Source organism: Chlorocebus sabaeus, chromosome 10 (assembly GCF_047675955.1).
Source record: "Chlorocebus sabaeus isolate Y175 chromosome 10, mChlSab1.0.hap1, whole genome shotgun sequence".
NCBI lineage: Eukaryota > Metazoa > Chordata > Mammalia > Primates > Cercopithecidae > Chlorocebus > Chlorocebus sabaeus.
In genome coordinates, this window is record NC_132913.1 from 53,340,248 (window position 1) to 53,355,775 (window position 15,528).

At 32.9% G+C, this 15,528-nt stretch overlaps 1 protein-coding gene across 1 annotated transcript in view; it reads right to left on the bottom strand.

Moving 5' to 3' along the window:
- Positions 1-15,528, bottom strand: part of SCN1A (sodium voltage-gated channel alpha subunit 1) — a 147,111-nt gene that overhangs the window by 29,370 nt on the left and 102,213 nt on the right. The window contains exons 19-21 of the mRNA XM_007965230.3: positions 3,753-3,873; positions 1,890-2,044; positions 230-403 (exon numbers count right to left, since the gene is read on the bottom strand). Of these exons, the coding sequence (XP_007963421.3) occupies positions 230-403; positions 1,890-2,044; positions 3,753-3,873 (450 nt within the window). The remainder of the gene's footprint in view (positions 1-229; positions 404-1,889; positions 2,045-3,752; positions 3,874-15,528) is intronic.

Sequence of the window (15,528 nt, forward strand, 5' to 3'; positions counted from 1 at the left end):
TTCTCAGATAACTAGAGAACTACCATAGATTCCATCCCCCAATGCTATTTTAAATCAGAATTAAATTAGCCCATGTCTTCCAGAAATGACACTGTCATTGAGTATATGCATTTAGTGGTTATTATAGTCTGTCAACATAACATAGTGGTCTGAGACTCACTATTTTAGAATTTGTATATAAATAAGACAAGCTACCTTGAACAGAGACAAAAATATGAATGATACCTACATCAACAATTAAGAAGTCCAGCCAACACCAGGCATTGGTGAAATATGTTTGATAGCCGTATGCCACCCATTTTAGAAGCATTTCCAGAATGAAAATGTAAGTGAAAACCTTGTCAGCATATTCCAACATTGTCTTAATCGTCTTTCGCTGATCAATATATATATCTTCAAATGCCTATAAAGAAAATGTTACACATTAGCTTTCAAAAATGATTATACTCTAAAAGCTGTTTTAAAAACCTAATCATATATGCATATGACATTTCATTGGAATAGGAGGGCAGAGAAACAATAGTTACGGTTACTTTTTTTTCCTCTCAAAGCTCTTTTACTTATTTCATCAGGGGAAAGACTATTGGTAGAAGAAAAAGAAAAGTATGATTCCGGTGAATTAATTTGACTTAGTCAGGAAATAGTTCTTGATGTTGTATCCTGATGTGGCCATTCCAACTTGAAGTTATGTATTCCTTTTGTTTCATTTATTTTGCTTCCTTCTATTCTTTTTTTTTTTTTTTTTTTTTTTTTTTTTTTTTTTTTTTGCTATAGAAAGAAGGTTGAAGAAATAATGAAAACTTGTGTTTTTGTAAAGCAGAAATTGTAATTGATCTTCACAGTTTCCAATTTTACTAAATAGTTGAGTTCATCCGCTTCTTTTTTGTTGTTGTTTGTTTTTTTAATAGTTTATGTTTCTCAACAGACATACAGCGTGACAATGATTAAATGAAATTGCTTTTCATTTAGATTCTAATATATATTCTTCTGTTATGAACATCTTGATGTTTCACTTCTAAGTATGCATTGCTTTCAACAGTGAAATACTTCTAAAGTAGCATGTAGAAAATATTTCTTTCTTCAGAAAAATTACAGGTAAATATATGTCTGTGTTAAAATTATAAACTGAAGTTAAAGAAACTTGTACTATTGTTGCATTTTAATCAGGCAAACTCTTGTTTCTCTTTCTCTTTTTCTATCTATGGCTTAAGTATTTCCTTTGTGTCAGTGTTTCTCTAAAATTCTATCTGTATGTTATATTTATATTTTTATAAATAATTTTCATATAAAAATAAATTGATTCTGATGAAGTGAACACCTTCTTATAAAGATAAACCCATCCTTAAATGAATCTCTTAGGCATGCTGCCCAGTATTTATTGTTACCAACTTTCATTATTTCCTGAGTAGCACAAAAATAGTGAGCACATAGTTGGAAAAAGACAGAGAGTGGTCCCTAAGGACTTACTACTGTCCATCAGAGATAATAATAATAAATACCATTTAGAAACAAAATTCATCAGAACTCAGAGAATATATATTCCCATTCCAGGGCTTCCAATAACTCTTTTCTTATTACACAATGAGTAATCGAATATTCACATCCTTTGGTGTTAATGAATAAGCTGAAGGGCTACACTTTCTGGGCTATTTAATAATAAGCAAAAATTAATGATTAGCTTCTTAAAATTATATTTACATACATAGTAAAAGTAAATCCAGAAATGTAGAGTTATAGAGTAAATCTATAGTCTAAAGGATACAAGGTAAGATAATTAAAAATGCATGCATTGGATACTAAGACAATGAAACAGAAAGGATGAATACGTCATCAGTATTAGAATGTTCTAAAGATTAGTGCCATATCACCTTTTCTTAATATTCACTCACCAGAGCACCACTACTAAGGAGAATCATGAAAACAATGAAGGTCTCAAACCAGTTATGTTCAACTATTCGGAAACACGTCCTTCTCAGGTTCCACCATTGTTTTCCTCTGCCTTCTTCCACATTGATTTGACAACACTTGAATCTTTGTACACAGCCTGCAGAAATAGTGTTCAAATAAAAGTAGATAAAATATCTCTGCTTCCATAATATCCTTTAGCAATGTCCTTGTCTTGTCTTTTTATTACTATGCTCATCTCTGTCTTGCTAGGGTAGCTCTCTAAGCCTAGAGTAGTAAGAACACATTCATCAGCTGTGTGAAGTTGTGGAAATCATTCAGCCTCTTTCAATGGTTCCCTAGCGAACAGTATTTGCTTTGTCTGCCTCACAGTGTTATTGTACAAGAAAACCTTTGTAAATTACAAATAAATGTGAAGTAGTTTTTCCTTGTACCATATCATCCTGTTGCACTCTGTTGAAGTCATTCTAGAGAAGAACTTTAAATTGGACATTCAAAATGATAAGCAGAAAACTTCCCCCCTTTTATAAAGGATAGAGAGTAAAAATGTAGATCTCTTCCAACAATCCTGCATTTCTAGCCATTCAGGATTTTTTTGTTATGTGCCTAGAAGGGCTTATGTAATTTGCAAAATTAATTTAGTTCACTAAAATGTAATTTGTATGGTTTGGCTTTGACTTGTCATTGCCTTCCTCACACATTGCTTTCACTTAGTCTAAATGAAATCAACAGGTATTTCTGAGTACCGTTGTAAGTACAAAGGTACACTTAGGTACACACACAAAAAGGCACAGAACATGTACCTTACTCCCAAGAACCTTACCAAAAAAAATCTGGTTTTCAAAGAAAAAAAGAAAAAAAAAAGATATAAATACAGGATCCCTGCTCCAAGGCAAAAAAAGGAGGGAAAGATATGTTCGAAGAAGAAGAAAGGGAATGAATGGAGAAAAGGAGGAAGAAAATAAGGGAAGGAGGAAAGAAGGAACTAAGGAATGAAGGAATGGAGGAAAAGAGAAAGAAGACAGTAAAGCAACATATAACAGTTCAAAAAGAGAAAGAGTTTTCATAGGATAATATATGTTATCAGGTAAATTAAATGGAAATATTTGTTACAGCCATTCAGAGGAACAAGCTGCTCTTCCACCATGGTCAGATGGGGGTAGTTTTGAAAAGGACATTAAGTGATATGCATGATTTGTATAGGGAATAGAAGAAGACTGAAGGTATACTAGGCCTATGAAAAAAATAACATCAAATATAAAGCATGCATATTTCCAAACCTCAAATTCCCAGGGACATCAGACCACAGGAAATATTAGTTGTAAGAAAAACATATTTCTTCTATCTATTGCCCATACTGCACCAGGCTTAACTTGTGACTGGTTAGGTATTGAGTTTCAAGGGCCGTATTTATTCCCCATTTCATCCAACAATCATTGGAAACTGATGTTTTCATTAAAGAAACACAATTTAGCACTAGCAATCCATTTAGTTTTAGCAGTCAGAAAGTTACCTTTAAGGCAAATTCTGTGTAGGATCATTTTCACTAGTGTTTTAAAGATGCTAACTTATTGTGAAATCACCATTTAATTTAAAAACATAAGCTAGAAGTTTTGATGACATTAAAATATTTTTCCTCCATGTTCTTAATCTCTTCCACGTATTGGGCAGATATAATCAAAGCACAACACTAGATTTTAAGTTTTTTGTCTATCAGCATATTAGAGGTAATTGAATTATATCTATTACAAAGTGCCGTTTTATTATATATGATTTATTTTAGGTGACCAACAGCTAAACAAGCTGCACTCCAAATGAAAGATTAACATTGGGATTCTTTTCTTTACCTTCAGTGAAACAGGCTTCCGGTTCAAGGGTTTCTTCAGGTTCCACTACGGGCTGTTCTTCTGCAGGTGCGCCGATGTCCACAGTGCTACCTTCTGATGAGCTACTGCTTTCATTCAGTTTCTGTAAGTGAGATGGACGTAGAAAGTAAAGTCCTTTCATTTTGACTGCCAAGAAATGATTATTACTATAAATTTGTTTTTTTATTCTTCTTGAGGTAGAGATATTTTTAGAGAAAAAGAGAGATTGAATAAGAGGAGGGTCTCAGAAAATCATTGTCTATGTTAACTCTTTTACCATAATTCACAATGTAAGCATGAAATCAGATTGCTGTGTTATGAGGTTACTAAAGGCCATCAGCCACATGTACTGAGCAAAACACTGCCCTGTGGATTAGAGAAGCAGGGGACAGAGGGAAGAGAAGAGGGAGGAGGAGAAAGGGAAAAGGAACAGGAGAGTAAGGGAAAAGGAGCAGGAGAGAAAGAGAAACCTTACCTTAGAAGATAATAATGTCGTTAGGTTATTCTGCAGTTTAATGTTTGACTTTACATATTTCTTTAACAATGTCTTACCTATGTGTGAAAATACCACCTGTTGTTTTCACTCATGTTACTAAGATTCATGGTTAAGGCGTTCAGAGTTATTTACTATAAATGTACTCATTTGGAGAGAAATTGTTATAAAATATGTTAAAAATTACATCAATAAACAACCTTAGAGATATTAAATAGACATCTTCAATTTCTGGCAAATATTTTAGAGCCTGAAGTGTTGTAAAATGAGATAAACAGTGTGTGGGAAAATTCGGTTTCCTCTGACAAATCATGTTTATGTTAATATGCCATGTGAAGCTGAAAGAACAAAATCTAGTTAAACAACAACAACAATAACAATATCCTTCATATTTTGACAATAGTGATAGGATATTCATTTCTCTTTCTATGGTTCTCAGAAGACAAAGATGGCAGAGATAATAGAAAACAATAACTTATACATTAAGATAGGAAAAACTCATGAACGCTCTTTCTGAAGACCAGCAAACTGGCTTATAAGTTTTTGGCAAGTGTAATTAATTCATTAATTTGTTCAACTAATTTATTTTTGAACACCAACAATATGCTACAAGCTGAGTATTCACTGATAACTGAAATATCTGTAATCCTTACTGGAGTATCAAATCTAGTACAGTGTTTTCCAAACTTTAGGCTTGTGTAGACCCTCCAATAGGCATTCAAGCGCACACAACGAGAAGCCATTCAACCCGTTATCACAATATTGTAAATAGTAAAAATTAAGCACAATATTACAATTGTTAATAAGAATTTCACATACATAGAAGAGTGTTGATATTTCAGAAAGAGTTTCACCAAAATATTTGCATTTGCTTGAAGAAGTATAGCTTATATGTTGGGTCCATATTTAGTTGCCTTCTTTCCTTTCCTTTTCATTTCTTAAAATAGAAAAACTTAACTGACAGCTACAGAAAATTAGGACCTATAATGGTATATAACTCTGTCATAGTTCTGATAAGTCAGGTTGAAGATGGCCTTTGAAATTACAAAAATATTTCTCACTGAAGACTAATTTCAACATTCTAACACATTTTAAATAGACTTGCATACTATACTAAGAAGCTGAAAAGTTGATTGTTCAACATGAAAGCCAGTAGCAAATAGATTATAATCTACTTTTGGGTTGCATTTAGCTTTGACTATATTTGTGTTCTGTTCTAGCATTTGCACTGAATTAAAAATGTATCCAGGAATAAGTCATTGGTTTCTTCCTCTGACAAAGAAAGAGAATCACCTAACGGCAGGCGTTAGTCACATTCTCAGTCAAACTACTCATAACATCCCATGGTCTTCTGAAGAAATTCTTAGGTCTTATCCTCAATGTTACACAGATTCATCATTTGGCCGTAAAGTGATACGCCTAGGCTGAGACTTGTCACTTCAACAAGTGCCTTCATATTTTAAAAATGACCTTGATTGGCACTCTCCGGGCCATAATAAAATTCATTACATATTTTATAAAAACCATGTGAACAACATTTCATCACTCATTGTTCTTCACTGTAGAAAAGCAATCTTGTGTAAGATGCCCATTCTTCAAAAAACAATTAGATAATGGGATTTGAGAATTTTAACAGTTTTCACCAAAATTAATTAAGAACTAGAAAGGATATTATTTCCTGTGAATAAATTTGTGTAGAGATGCATTCAGGTACAAAGAATTATAATAGCAAATCTACTTCTCTCTCTCTCTCTCTCTCTCTATATATATATATATATATATGACTGTTATCTGCTAGATCTGATCCCTACATAGTTTTCCAGTCTATATCAAGACTCACAAAATAATAGAATATTAGCATAAAAATCTACTCTTCATCAGTATAGGTTGTCAGTAATAAGCAGAACAAAAAGTTGCTGAGTAATTAATCTTCATGTAAGTGCCACACATAAATGACTGATTCTTTGCACATAAGTGTTTTATCCAATTGTAAGGTGAATTAAATCCTGGCATGAACATGTACATAAAAATTGTTCTTCCTTGATTACTAGTAATATCATGCAATTACTTGTTCTAAGACAAAGACTTACCTGACTTACCTAAGTTATGACTATTTTCTGTGAAAATTACAAGAACCCAAAAGAACTTATGTTACTTTTTGACACATTTTCAAAATGACATTCTCTGAAGAAGACAAATAGATCAACAGTTCAATACATTTTAATATTAAGATATTCTTCTTATATTTCTTATTTAGACATTTATTTTTAGGATGCTTACCTAAGATGGTCACTCTTACAGAATTACTTTTTAAAAATACATGTAGACTTATAGTGTTGTGATGTTTTTGCATTAGAGTCTCAATTCACTAAAAAAAAATCTGAGTTTTAAGTTTATATGATTTCCATTCCTATTTTATCTCTTTACACCTATTTTATCTTTACACCAAGATTGTGTAATAATGATATAACACAATACGAGAATAACATCAAAATGGAAAATTGAACAATGTAAGAGTTGGCATGCATTTGGACACACACAAACTCTACCCTCTCTACTAAATGTTAGTAAAGTAAACTTACTACTAATTTCAAGTACATGAGCAAGTGCTTGTAAGTACTCATAGTACCTTGGTAACTCTTTAAGAATGTGGTGGATATTAAGAACATTATAAGATTGTATGAACTGTATGATTGTATGAACATTACAAGATAATATGAACTCTAAATTAACTTACATTTAAAATATGTTAAATGTTTCTGAATACATTTGCTATTTCATGAGGACTACTTTATAAACAAACTGGGACCATGGGTGGGTTGTAGATCCAGGAATTGGTGAATAATGTTACTTCTCCAAATTGTAAAACATTAATGGCAAAGCCAAAGATAGTCACAATGGATGGATACAATATGCCTGTAGGTATGTTTTTTTTTTTTTTTAATGCATAGAGCTTGGAGCCACTCTATATTTCAGAAGTTTTAAGATGATTTAAAAGATGATCAAATGCCCTTATTAGCATTCTATTGGAATATCTGCACTTGGAAAGTTCACAGGTCTAGATGAGTGATCTTCTACATGTTTACAAATTAATTTTAAAACTTCTTAAAGCAATATAAGTATATTCTGCAGTCTGTCTGAACTACAGTAGGAAAGTGGAGGTGTGCCTAATAATGTTCAAACTTAGCATGCTCTCAATCTAAGTAATGACTTTTTAAACAATCTTAAATGTACTTCTTTAACCAAATTCCTGATTCTGCAATATCACTCTTTCAGCACCCAGACTCAAATTTTTTTTGTTTACTTTTACTTATTTCAAACATTGGCAGTAATCAAAAGACAGTTTTCCTTATTTTATCTCTGAAATAACTATTTTCTCAGCCAGATTCCAAATTTCTATGAAATTTCTGTTCACTCTTTTACCTTTTCTTTGTTTATATACATAGTTATTTATATAACTATAAATAAAAATGGCCATCCTCATTCTAGCCTCATGTAACTTAGACCTTTGTGGTCCACAAAGCTTAGTGTAGGTATGGTGAATGACTGATAAACATTTAGTGAATGAATGAATAGATGAATATCTCTGTTTCAGATATTAGTGATGGATGAAGTTTTTGTTTTCAACTTAGAGTTCCAACCAAATCTCCCAAATTTGTCTTTCACAGATAGAAGCTGTGTGTTAATCAAGGCGAACTTCTTAATGTTCTCTGGCTTTTTCTCAAAGTGATTTTTCCTCCCATCAATGTAGAAAAGTAATAATTACTCTCTTATTTAAACCCCTTTCAACACTTTATAGGCACTACTTTGGGCGCATATTGCTTTTTTATTATAACTTCTCTTCATTCTAATGGACTTACAAAATGACACTTGCAGTTTTCTCAGTAAAATACAATAACTGATGACCTTGATGTGCAAAAATTGCTCAGGTAGTTGGCTACTGCCTAGTATACCTGCATATTTGTATTTTCACCAGCTGAATGGTATGCTTACCAAGAATAAGTTATGTTTATTTTCTAATCAATTTACACTATTCTAAAATACTGTAAGTATGTAATTTAATCTTGTAGAATTTGAAAAATGCATTTAAAAAGTGTTGTTGTATTTGTAAAGACTAAGTCAAAGTCATTGAATAAATGTAATACAGGTAAATCCCCCACATGGATACATGTACATTAAAAAACTATAAAATTAGGTGTGAATAATTATTTTTAAATAGGTACTATTATAAATTTCTAGAAAGAGACTAAATTCAGGTTGCTTTATATGATTCATTAAGATATTTGTCCTCTGGGGGGAAAAAGAAACTAAACAGAAACAATAGATGATGAATTACAAGTGCAGCTCATGCTAAAGCGTTGATGTAGCACTCCAAACAATGAACCCATGCTACCACAAGGGGTCTAAAGTGATGTTTTTATATATGTCACTTTTATTTTGTAAATAAATGGAGCAGTTGAATGTTTGGATCCAGAGGAGTGTATACATCTTTCAGGAACAATATATGATTAAAAATTAGATTTTAAAAATGATATTCATATTTGGCTTAAGCTCTACTTCCCAAGTCAGCATTTTGCAAAGGGAGGCTGGTAAGCCACATCATGGCTAACCCCTATGATAGACCTTGATTCTCATAATGGTAAGAAGAATTTTCCCCTACTTTCAAATCATAATAACATCAGAAAAAGTGACACGTGACTATTAGAAAGATTAAACCGTAAGCAACGGGGCTTATGTCAATGAATTACTCTAGATAAACTATGATAACCTGAGAGAAGTGTTAGTGCTTTTTCTGGAAATTTATATATAATATAAATAAATGAGCATTAGTGTAAGAAAGGAAAGAAAAACAAACGAAATAAGTACACAAGTGACTGAACTAAACTGTTTTTAGCCAAAATGTGGGAAACAACAAGAGTTTTGATTGGCATGTTAAATAAGGAATATCAATACAGAAATTAAAATTAAATTAAACAAATAATAATCCTTTTTACATAGTCAATAGATTAAAATAAATAAAAACATTAATATAAAAGTCACCAAGATCTTCTCAAAGATGATAGTAAGTTTTTCAAAATAAGAAAGGCATTAAGCTTAAACACTTAATTTGTATAAATTATATCTAAAATGCTACTTGCTTAGTCATTAATGTACTTTAGAACTTAGAGAAAGTCTATCATCTGCAAATGATAAACTGTACAGCTAAATTTCAATCAACAATTATACCAACATTTAGTATGTATGTTGCAATGAAAGGCATCTGTCCTACTAATATTACAGAAGAGGTGTTTCCAGCCAATGTTCTGCAGAGATCTCACTCCAGCCTTAAGTGGCTGAAGGCTTTAATTTGAGCAGGGAAGTTCCACTTTCATCTAATTTATGCATGATACATGAAAAAATTTGATTGAAATGTTATTTAAAAAGATTGGAAAACTACCTATACTCTCAGCTACTTGGGAGGCTGAGGCAGGAGAATTGCTTGAACTTACAAGTTTGAGAACAATTTCAGCATTACAGCCGGATCCCATCTCTAAAATAAATAAATACATAAATGTCAACATTTTAAAAATGTATTGGAAAACCATAATTGAATCAAAATTTGGGGAAATGCATGCCCAAATTTAAAAAGAAGATATCAAATGAAAGAAAAAATATGTGTGGTGAATATAGGGAAAATTATGTGGAATTTAGTATCATGAATTTCAGTGGAAGAAAGGTGATACAATGAAAAAAGTCTTCAAGATTTAGCAATTTCAGATAAAACAACTTGGCACTAAACTAATGCAAGGAGCCATTATTTTAAAAAGTCTCTTAAAGTTTAGAATTTGTCACCAACACCACTAGTAACTGGGGGGTGAGGGGGTTATATCAAATGAAGAGACAGTATCTTTGTGAGCATTAAAAAAAGTTATTTCAGAGGTTTAATCTATAAACTTGAAGAAGAATTGACAGCATGTTGAATGACATGTAAGAATCTCTTCTTTATGTCTGCAAACATGCTTTCTTCATGACAGTCTGTAGTAAACAGAATTCTAAGATGGTCTCCAAAATTTCTGGCCACTGTTATCATGCCTTGTATATGGGCAGGACCTGTGATTTGCTTCTAGCCAATACAATGTGGCAAAAGTAATGGGATGTCACTCACATGATCTTGTTACACTGAATCATTTTAGAAAAGCTGTAATGTTTTCTTTTTTCTCCAAGAAATAAATAATTAGTAGTTCTGACTTTTTAATGCTAAGTACCAACAACCAGGCTTACCGAAGCAGCAAAATGTGAAAGCTTTGCTACGTGAAAACATATACTACCAATCAGGTAAAGTTGACAAATTATACTCAGGTTTTTTACTGGAAGCTCAGAGGGACTGGAATTGAACGTGGCCTCAGAAAAGTACAATATTCAGATTGGTAAAGTAGATCTGGATAATATAATTGATTTGGCAAAAAATAGTAGGTTAAAAAAAAAACTGGGATACAAAACTCTTGACTTTAAAGCTCTTTAAATTCAACATGGTGCCTCTATAAATATTTTATAACTATACATCATTACAATAAGTATGTATGTTGGTCATTTCATTTGCATATATGCAGAATATGTGCATATATTATCATGTGGTAAAATGATCCATATACGGAGTAAGTAGATGATGTAAATTACTTTATACAGCCAAGCCACATCTGTCACTCACCATTTCTGAACTGACTATTCCAAGAACTTTTAAAACAAGTTATGGCCTCCAGTGGAGCCAACAATCTTATTTTTTCACGCTTCTCCTGGCCCAGGCCACATTAGTGGAAAGAAAGCCACCGATAATAAACTGGAAAGAAACCGAGACCTGGTTTGACCTCTCGCTTTCTGTGTGGCTCTGCTCAAATAATTCTTCCTTTAGCCCATTTTTTAAAATATGTAAAATGAGGAGATGATCTTTAAAGTTCCAGCTTTAATTTTCTATGACTTTGGAGTGTTTTGGAATTTGAAATGATACATTTGGAAAGTCTTAAAGCAAAGAGAGATGTGATGTGAGGATTGAAGAGAAGGTGATGAGGGAGCAGATCTGGACTCTGGAGGAGAAAAGGATCAGGAAACTCAGAGTGGTGTGGCTGTTGGGCCTGCACAGGCTGGGTAACATGCTGGGACTGTGGCTAGAAAAGTCCTGTGATCAGCCTGGGCAGCATAGTGAGATCCTGCTGTCCCTACTAAAAAAAAAGAAAAAAAAATGGTGTTTTAAATTTATTATTTATTTATTTATTTATTTATTTATTTATTTATTTTTGATACGGAGTTTCACTCTTGTTGCCCAGGCTGGAGTGCAGTGGTGCAATCTCAGCTCACTGCGACCTCTGCCTCCCAGGCTCAAGCAATTCCCCTGCCTCAGCCTCCCAAGTAGCTGGGATTACAGGCACCTGCCACCACACCTGGCTAATTATTTATATTTTTAGTAGAGACAGGGTTTCACCATGTTGGCAAGGCTTGTCTCGAACTCCTGACCTCAGGTGACCCACCCACCTCAGCCTCCCAAAGTGCTGGGATTACAGCGTGAGATACCACGCCCGGCCAAAATTTTTTTTAAATAGCTGGATGTGGTGGTGCATGCCTGTAGTCTTAGCTACTTTGGAGGCTGAGGTGGGAGGATGGTTTGATCCCAGGAGGTTGAGGCTGCAGTGAGCTATGGTTACGCCGCTGCACTCCAGCGTGGATGACAGACAGAGTGAGGCCCTGTCTCAAAAAACAAACAAATAAATAAATAAAAAGAAAAATCCTCTGATCATCTCTGACCAAGGAGAAGTAAATAGCTATTCCCATCTTAGAAAGAAAGAAACCATCCACATATAGCTGGGCTCTTAATTTCACTATTAGCTGTACACGAAATATTCAATTACTAAACATTTATTGAAAGGTACCATGTTCTGAGATTTGTAAGTATCTATCTCATGGGTCTCCTTCATCAGCATAATGCATTATTTACCTGAGTTTTTGTTTTGTTTTCCTTTTTATGTGTTACTTTTGTTTCTTCTTTTTTATTGGCCAAATTGAAACGTAGAAAGTACACTACCGTTGTTTTGATATTAATTTATTTGATAACAATTAGGAGTAATATTTCTAAAGGTTTGTCTTCCAATTATATTTTTTTGTGACTTGTCTCTTTTGACTCTTATTTGTTCATTTATTTATTTGAGACAGGTCTCGTTCCGTCACCCAGACTGGAGTGCAGTGATGCAATCACAGTTCACTGCAGCCTTGACTTCCCAGGTTCAAGCAATTCTCCTGCCTCAGCCTCCCAAGTAACTGGGACTACAGGTGATGTCACCACACCCGGCTAATTTTTGTATTTTTTGTGGAGACAGCATCTGATCCTCAGGCTGGTGTTGAACTCTGGAGCTCAAGCAATTCACCCACCTTGGCCTCCCAAAGTGTTGTGACTAGAGGACTGAGCCACGGTGCCTGGTCTTTTGCCTATTTTTCTATTGGAGTGTTAGTATTCTTCTTTGATTGCAATTGCTCTTTACACATAGAAAATCATTTGAGTTTTCCTAACAAGTATTATTTGCCAAATGTATTAGTTTTCTATGTCTGTGTAAGAAATAAGCATGCACCCAGCATCTTAGAACAACATACATTCACCATCTCACAGTATCTATAGGTGAGAAGTCTGGCACTGCCTAGTTGGATTCTTTGCTCAGGGTCTCATTGGGATGATGTCAAGGTGTCGGCTGGAAGTCCAGTTCATTTCTAGGGCTCAGGATCTTCTTCCAAGTTTACTGTCATTTGCAGAGTTCATTTCTCATAATTATAAGATTGGGCTTCCTACTTTTCTGTCAGTTCATGGCCAAGAACCACTCTCAGCAACTAGAGGCCACCCATAGTCCCTGGCCACATGGCTGCTGTATGTAGTTTAGAATATGAGTGTTTGCTTTTTTCTGGGCCGGGCAGAGCATATCTTTTCAGCTTCCTCTATGTGATAGCAGGAGAAATCACTCTGCATTTAAAGAGTTTGCCTGATTAGGTCAGGCCCACCCAGCATCATCCCCTTTTTTGCCATAAATGTAATGTAATTACAGGGTGATACCATATCCACAGGTTGCAACCACACTCATGGAGTGTGGATTGTACAAGGGCAAGTGTCATTGAGGTCATCTTAGAATTCTGCCTGATATACCGAAGTTTGTGTGTCTGACTGATTTTTTTTTTTTCTAAGAACCGTAACCTGTTATACCAATATTGTCTGCTACATTGATAATTCACTATATTTTCTCTTTATGTATATCTTCTTCCTTTTTTGTTCCTTTTCTAATTTCTCAAAGGTATTTGTTAGGTTTTTTTCATTCCTTCTTAATCATATTGGTAATATTAAGACATTCAATGACTACTTGGTCTTCTTCCACAAATTTTGACATAAAATGTTCTTATTTTTGAAACAGTTATTTAGGTATTTTATTACTCTTTTATTCAATATTTGTTTAGGAGGAAATTTCTTAATTTTCAAATGGTTGGAATGCTTTCTATCAATTTATTATTAATTTCAGGCTTAACTGCATTGTGACTGGATAACCCTATATGCCAGCTATTTTAAATGTATTGAGCTTTACTTTGAGCTCTAGTATATGATTAGTTTATAGAAATATCCCATGAACCCTTGAAAACAAGAATTTTCTGTAAATATGTTTTTTGAGATAATATATAGTCATAATATATTTACTTTTGCTATTAATATTATCCAAATTCTAAATGTCATCTATTTTAAAAAATATTTTATCATAGGCTAAAAATGTTGTATTAAAACCTTCATAATCAGTACATTTGTATGAATATATTCTTTTAATGGTTGAGATAAAAGATGAAGTGGTCCAATTCTTTATTTGATTGGGATAGTGACACTATTATTATTAAATACTCAAAAAGGGAAGGAAAAGATCTTCACATGTGTAGGAAGAGTCCCCCCTCTATGTTAGCAAATAAAATACAAATTCAGATAAAATACTAAAGAAATATGGTAACAGCAAAACTAAAATGTTCTCAAATAAGTATTTTATAGATTTAAAAATCAATAAGGCCAATTAATTTTTCCTTTTTTGTTCTTAGATTGAAATTTATTTCATTTTGAAATTCACTATTCACTAATAAAGCAATTGGTTCTGTTTTTGAGATTAATGGAATATTTCTTAAAATCCATTTTAATATTTATTAAACCATGAATCAACCTTAAATTTTACCAATTTCAAAATAGGCTAGTTCATTTGAGAATCTGTGTATTTTCACACATGAATCTTAATAGCTAAATTATATAGCTAAATCTTAATAGCTAAATTATTAAGACAGAATGCAGAGACCACATTGTATATGAAGCATCCACTTTGCCTTGTACACAAGGGCATTCAATAACCACTTAATAACTACAACCCTGATGGTAAGAGCATTTTTCCTCCTCAGTGGATTTATGCAAATTTATTGCTTTTTAAAAAATGCTCTTTACTCTAGTACATGATTTTGACCTTGAGGGTAAGGCAAAACAAAGAAAACACTGTTCAATATTCTGAGAGTAAGTGATTAAATGCTTTTTTTCTTGTTCTCTGACTTGATCCTACAATGTTTATGGTTTTATTTTTAAACTTGGTTTGTTATAGGGAGCTTATTTATAGAGTTTAGTAGGAGTTTATAATACTCCTACTAAATTTATAATAAGTAATATAATTAAATCTGGAATTTAAGGGTCAAAAGCATACTTAATATGTGGTCATATAATGTATATATATTTGTACACATATGTGTGTGTGTATATGCACACACACACACATATATATTTAAATGTAATATATAAAGAATATTACCCAAAGTACTTATTTTTAAAACTGGACAGGTACTATTTTAATGCTGGGTATTTTACTATTGTGACATATATATCTCCTAAGTCATGCTTAAATGAGGTTCTCTACAACCTCAGAAATATTAGTATTAATATTTCATTGTGTACATTGTGCACCAGTAAATATTTCTATTGTACACTATGCATATTAAAAATTAAAATGACCCCTATTAAAGACTCTCAACAAAGGAACAATATCATATCAATGGAAAAGACACTGTGATGAGACTCAATATTTCCACAGGGCAGCTAGAAAACTCAAATATTAACTCATTAATTCCCACATTATTCCCCGTTGATTTCTTCATCAAGCTGTATGTTGAAAGGACAATCTTCAGTGGATTATTCATATTTACAAAATATTAATTGTTTCCATTCTTTAGTCAAACATTTGCCCAGTATAA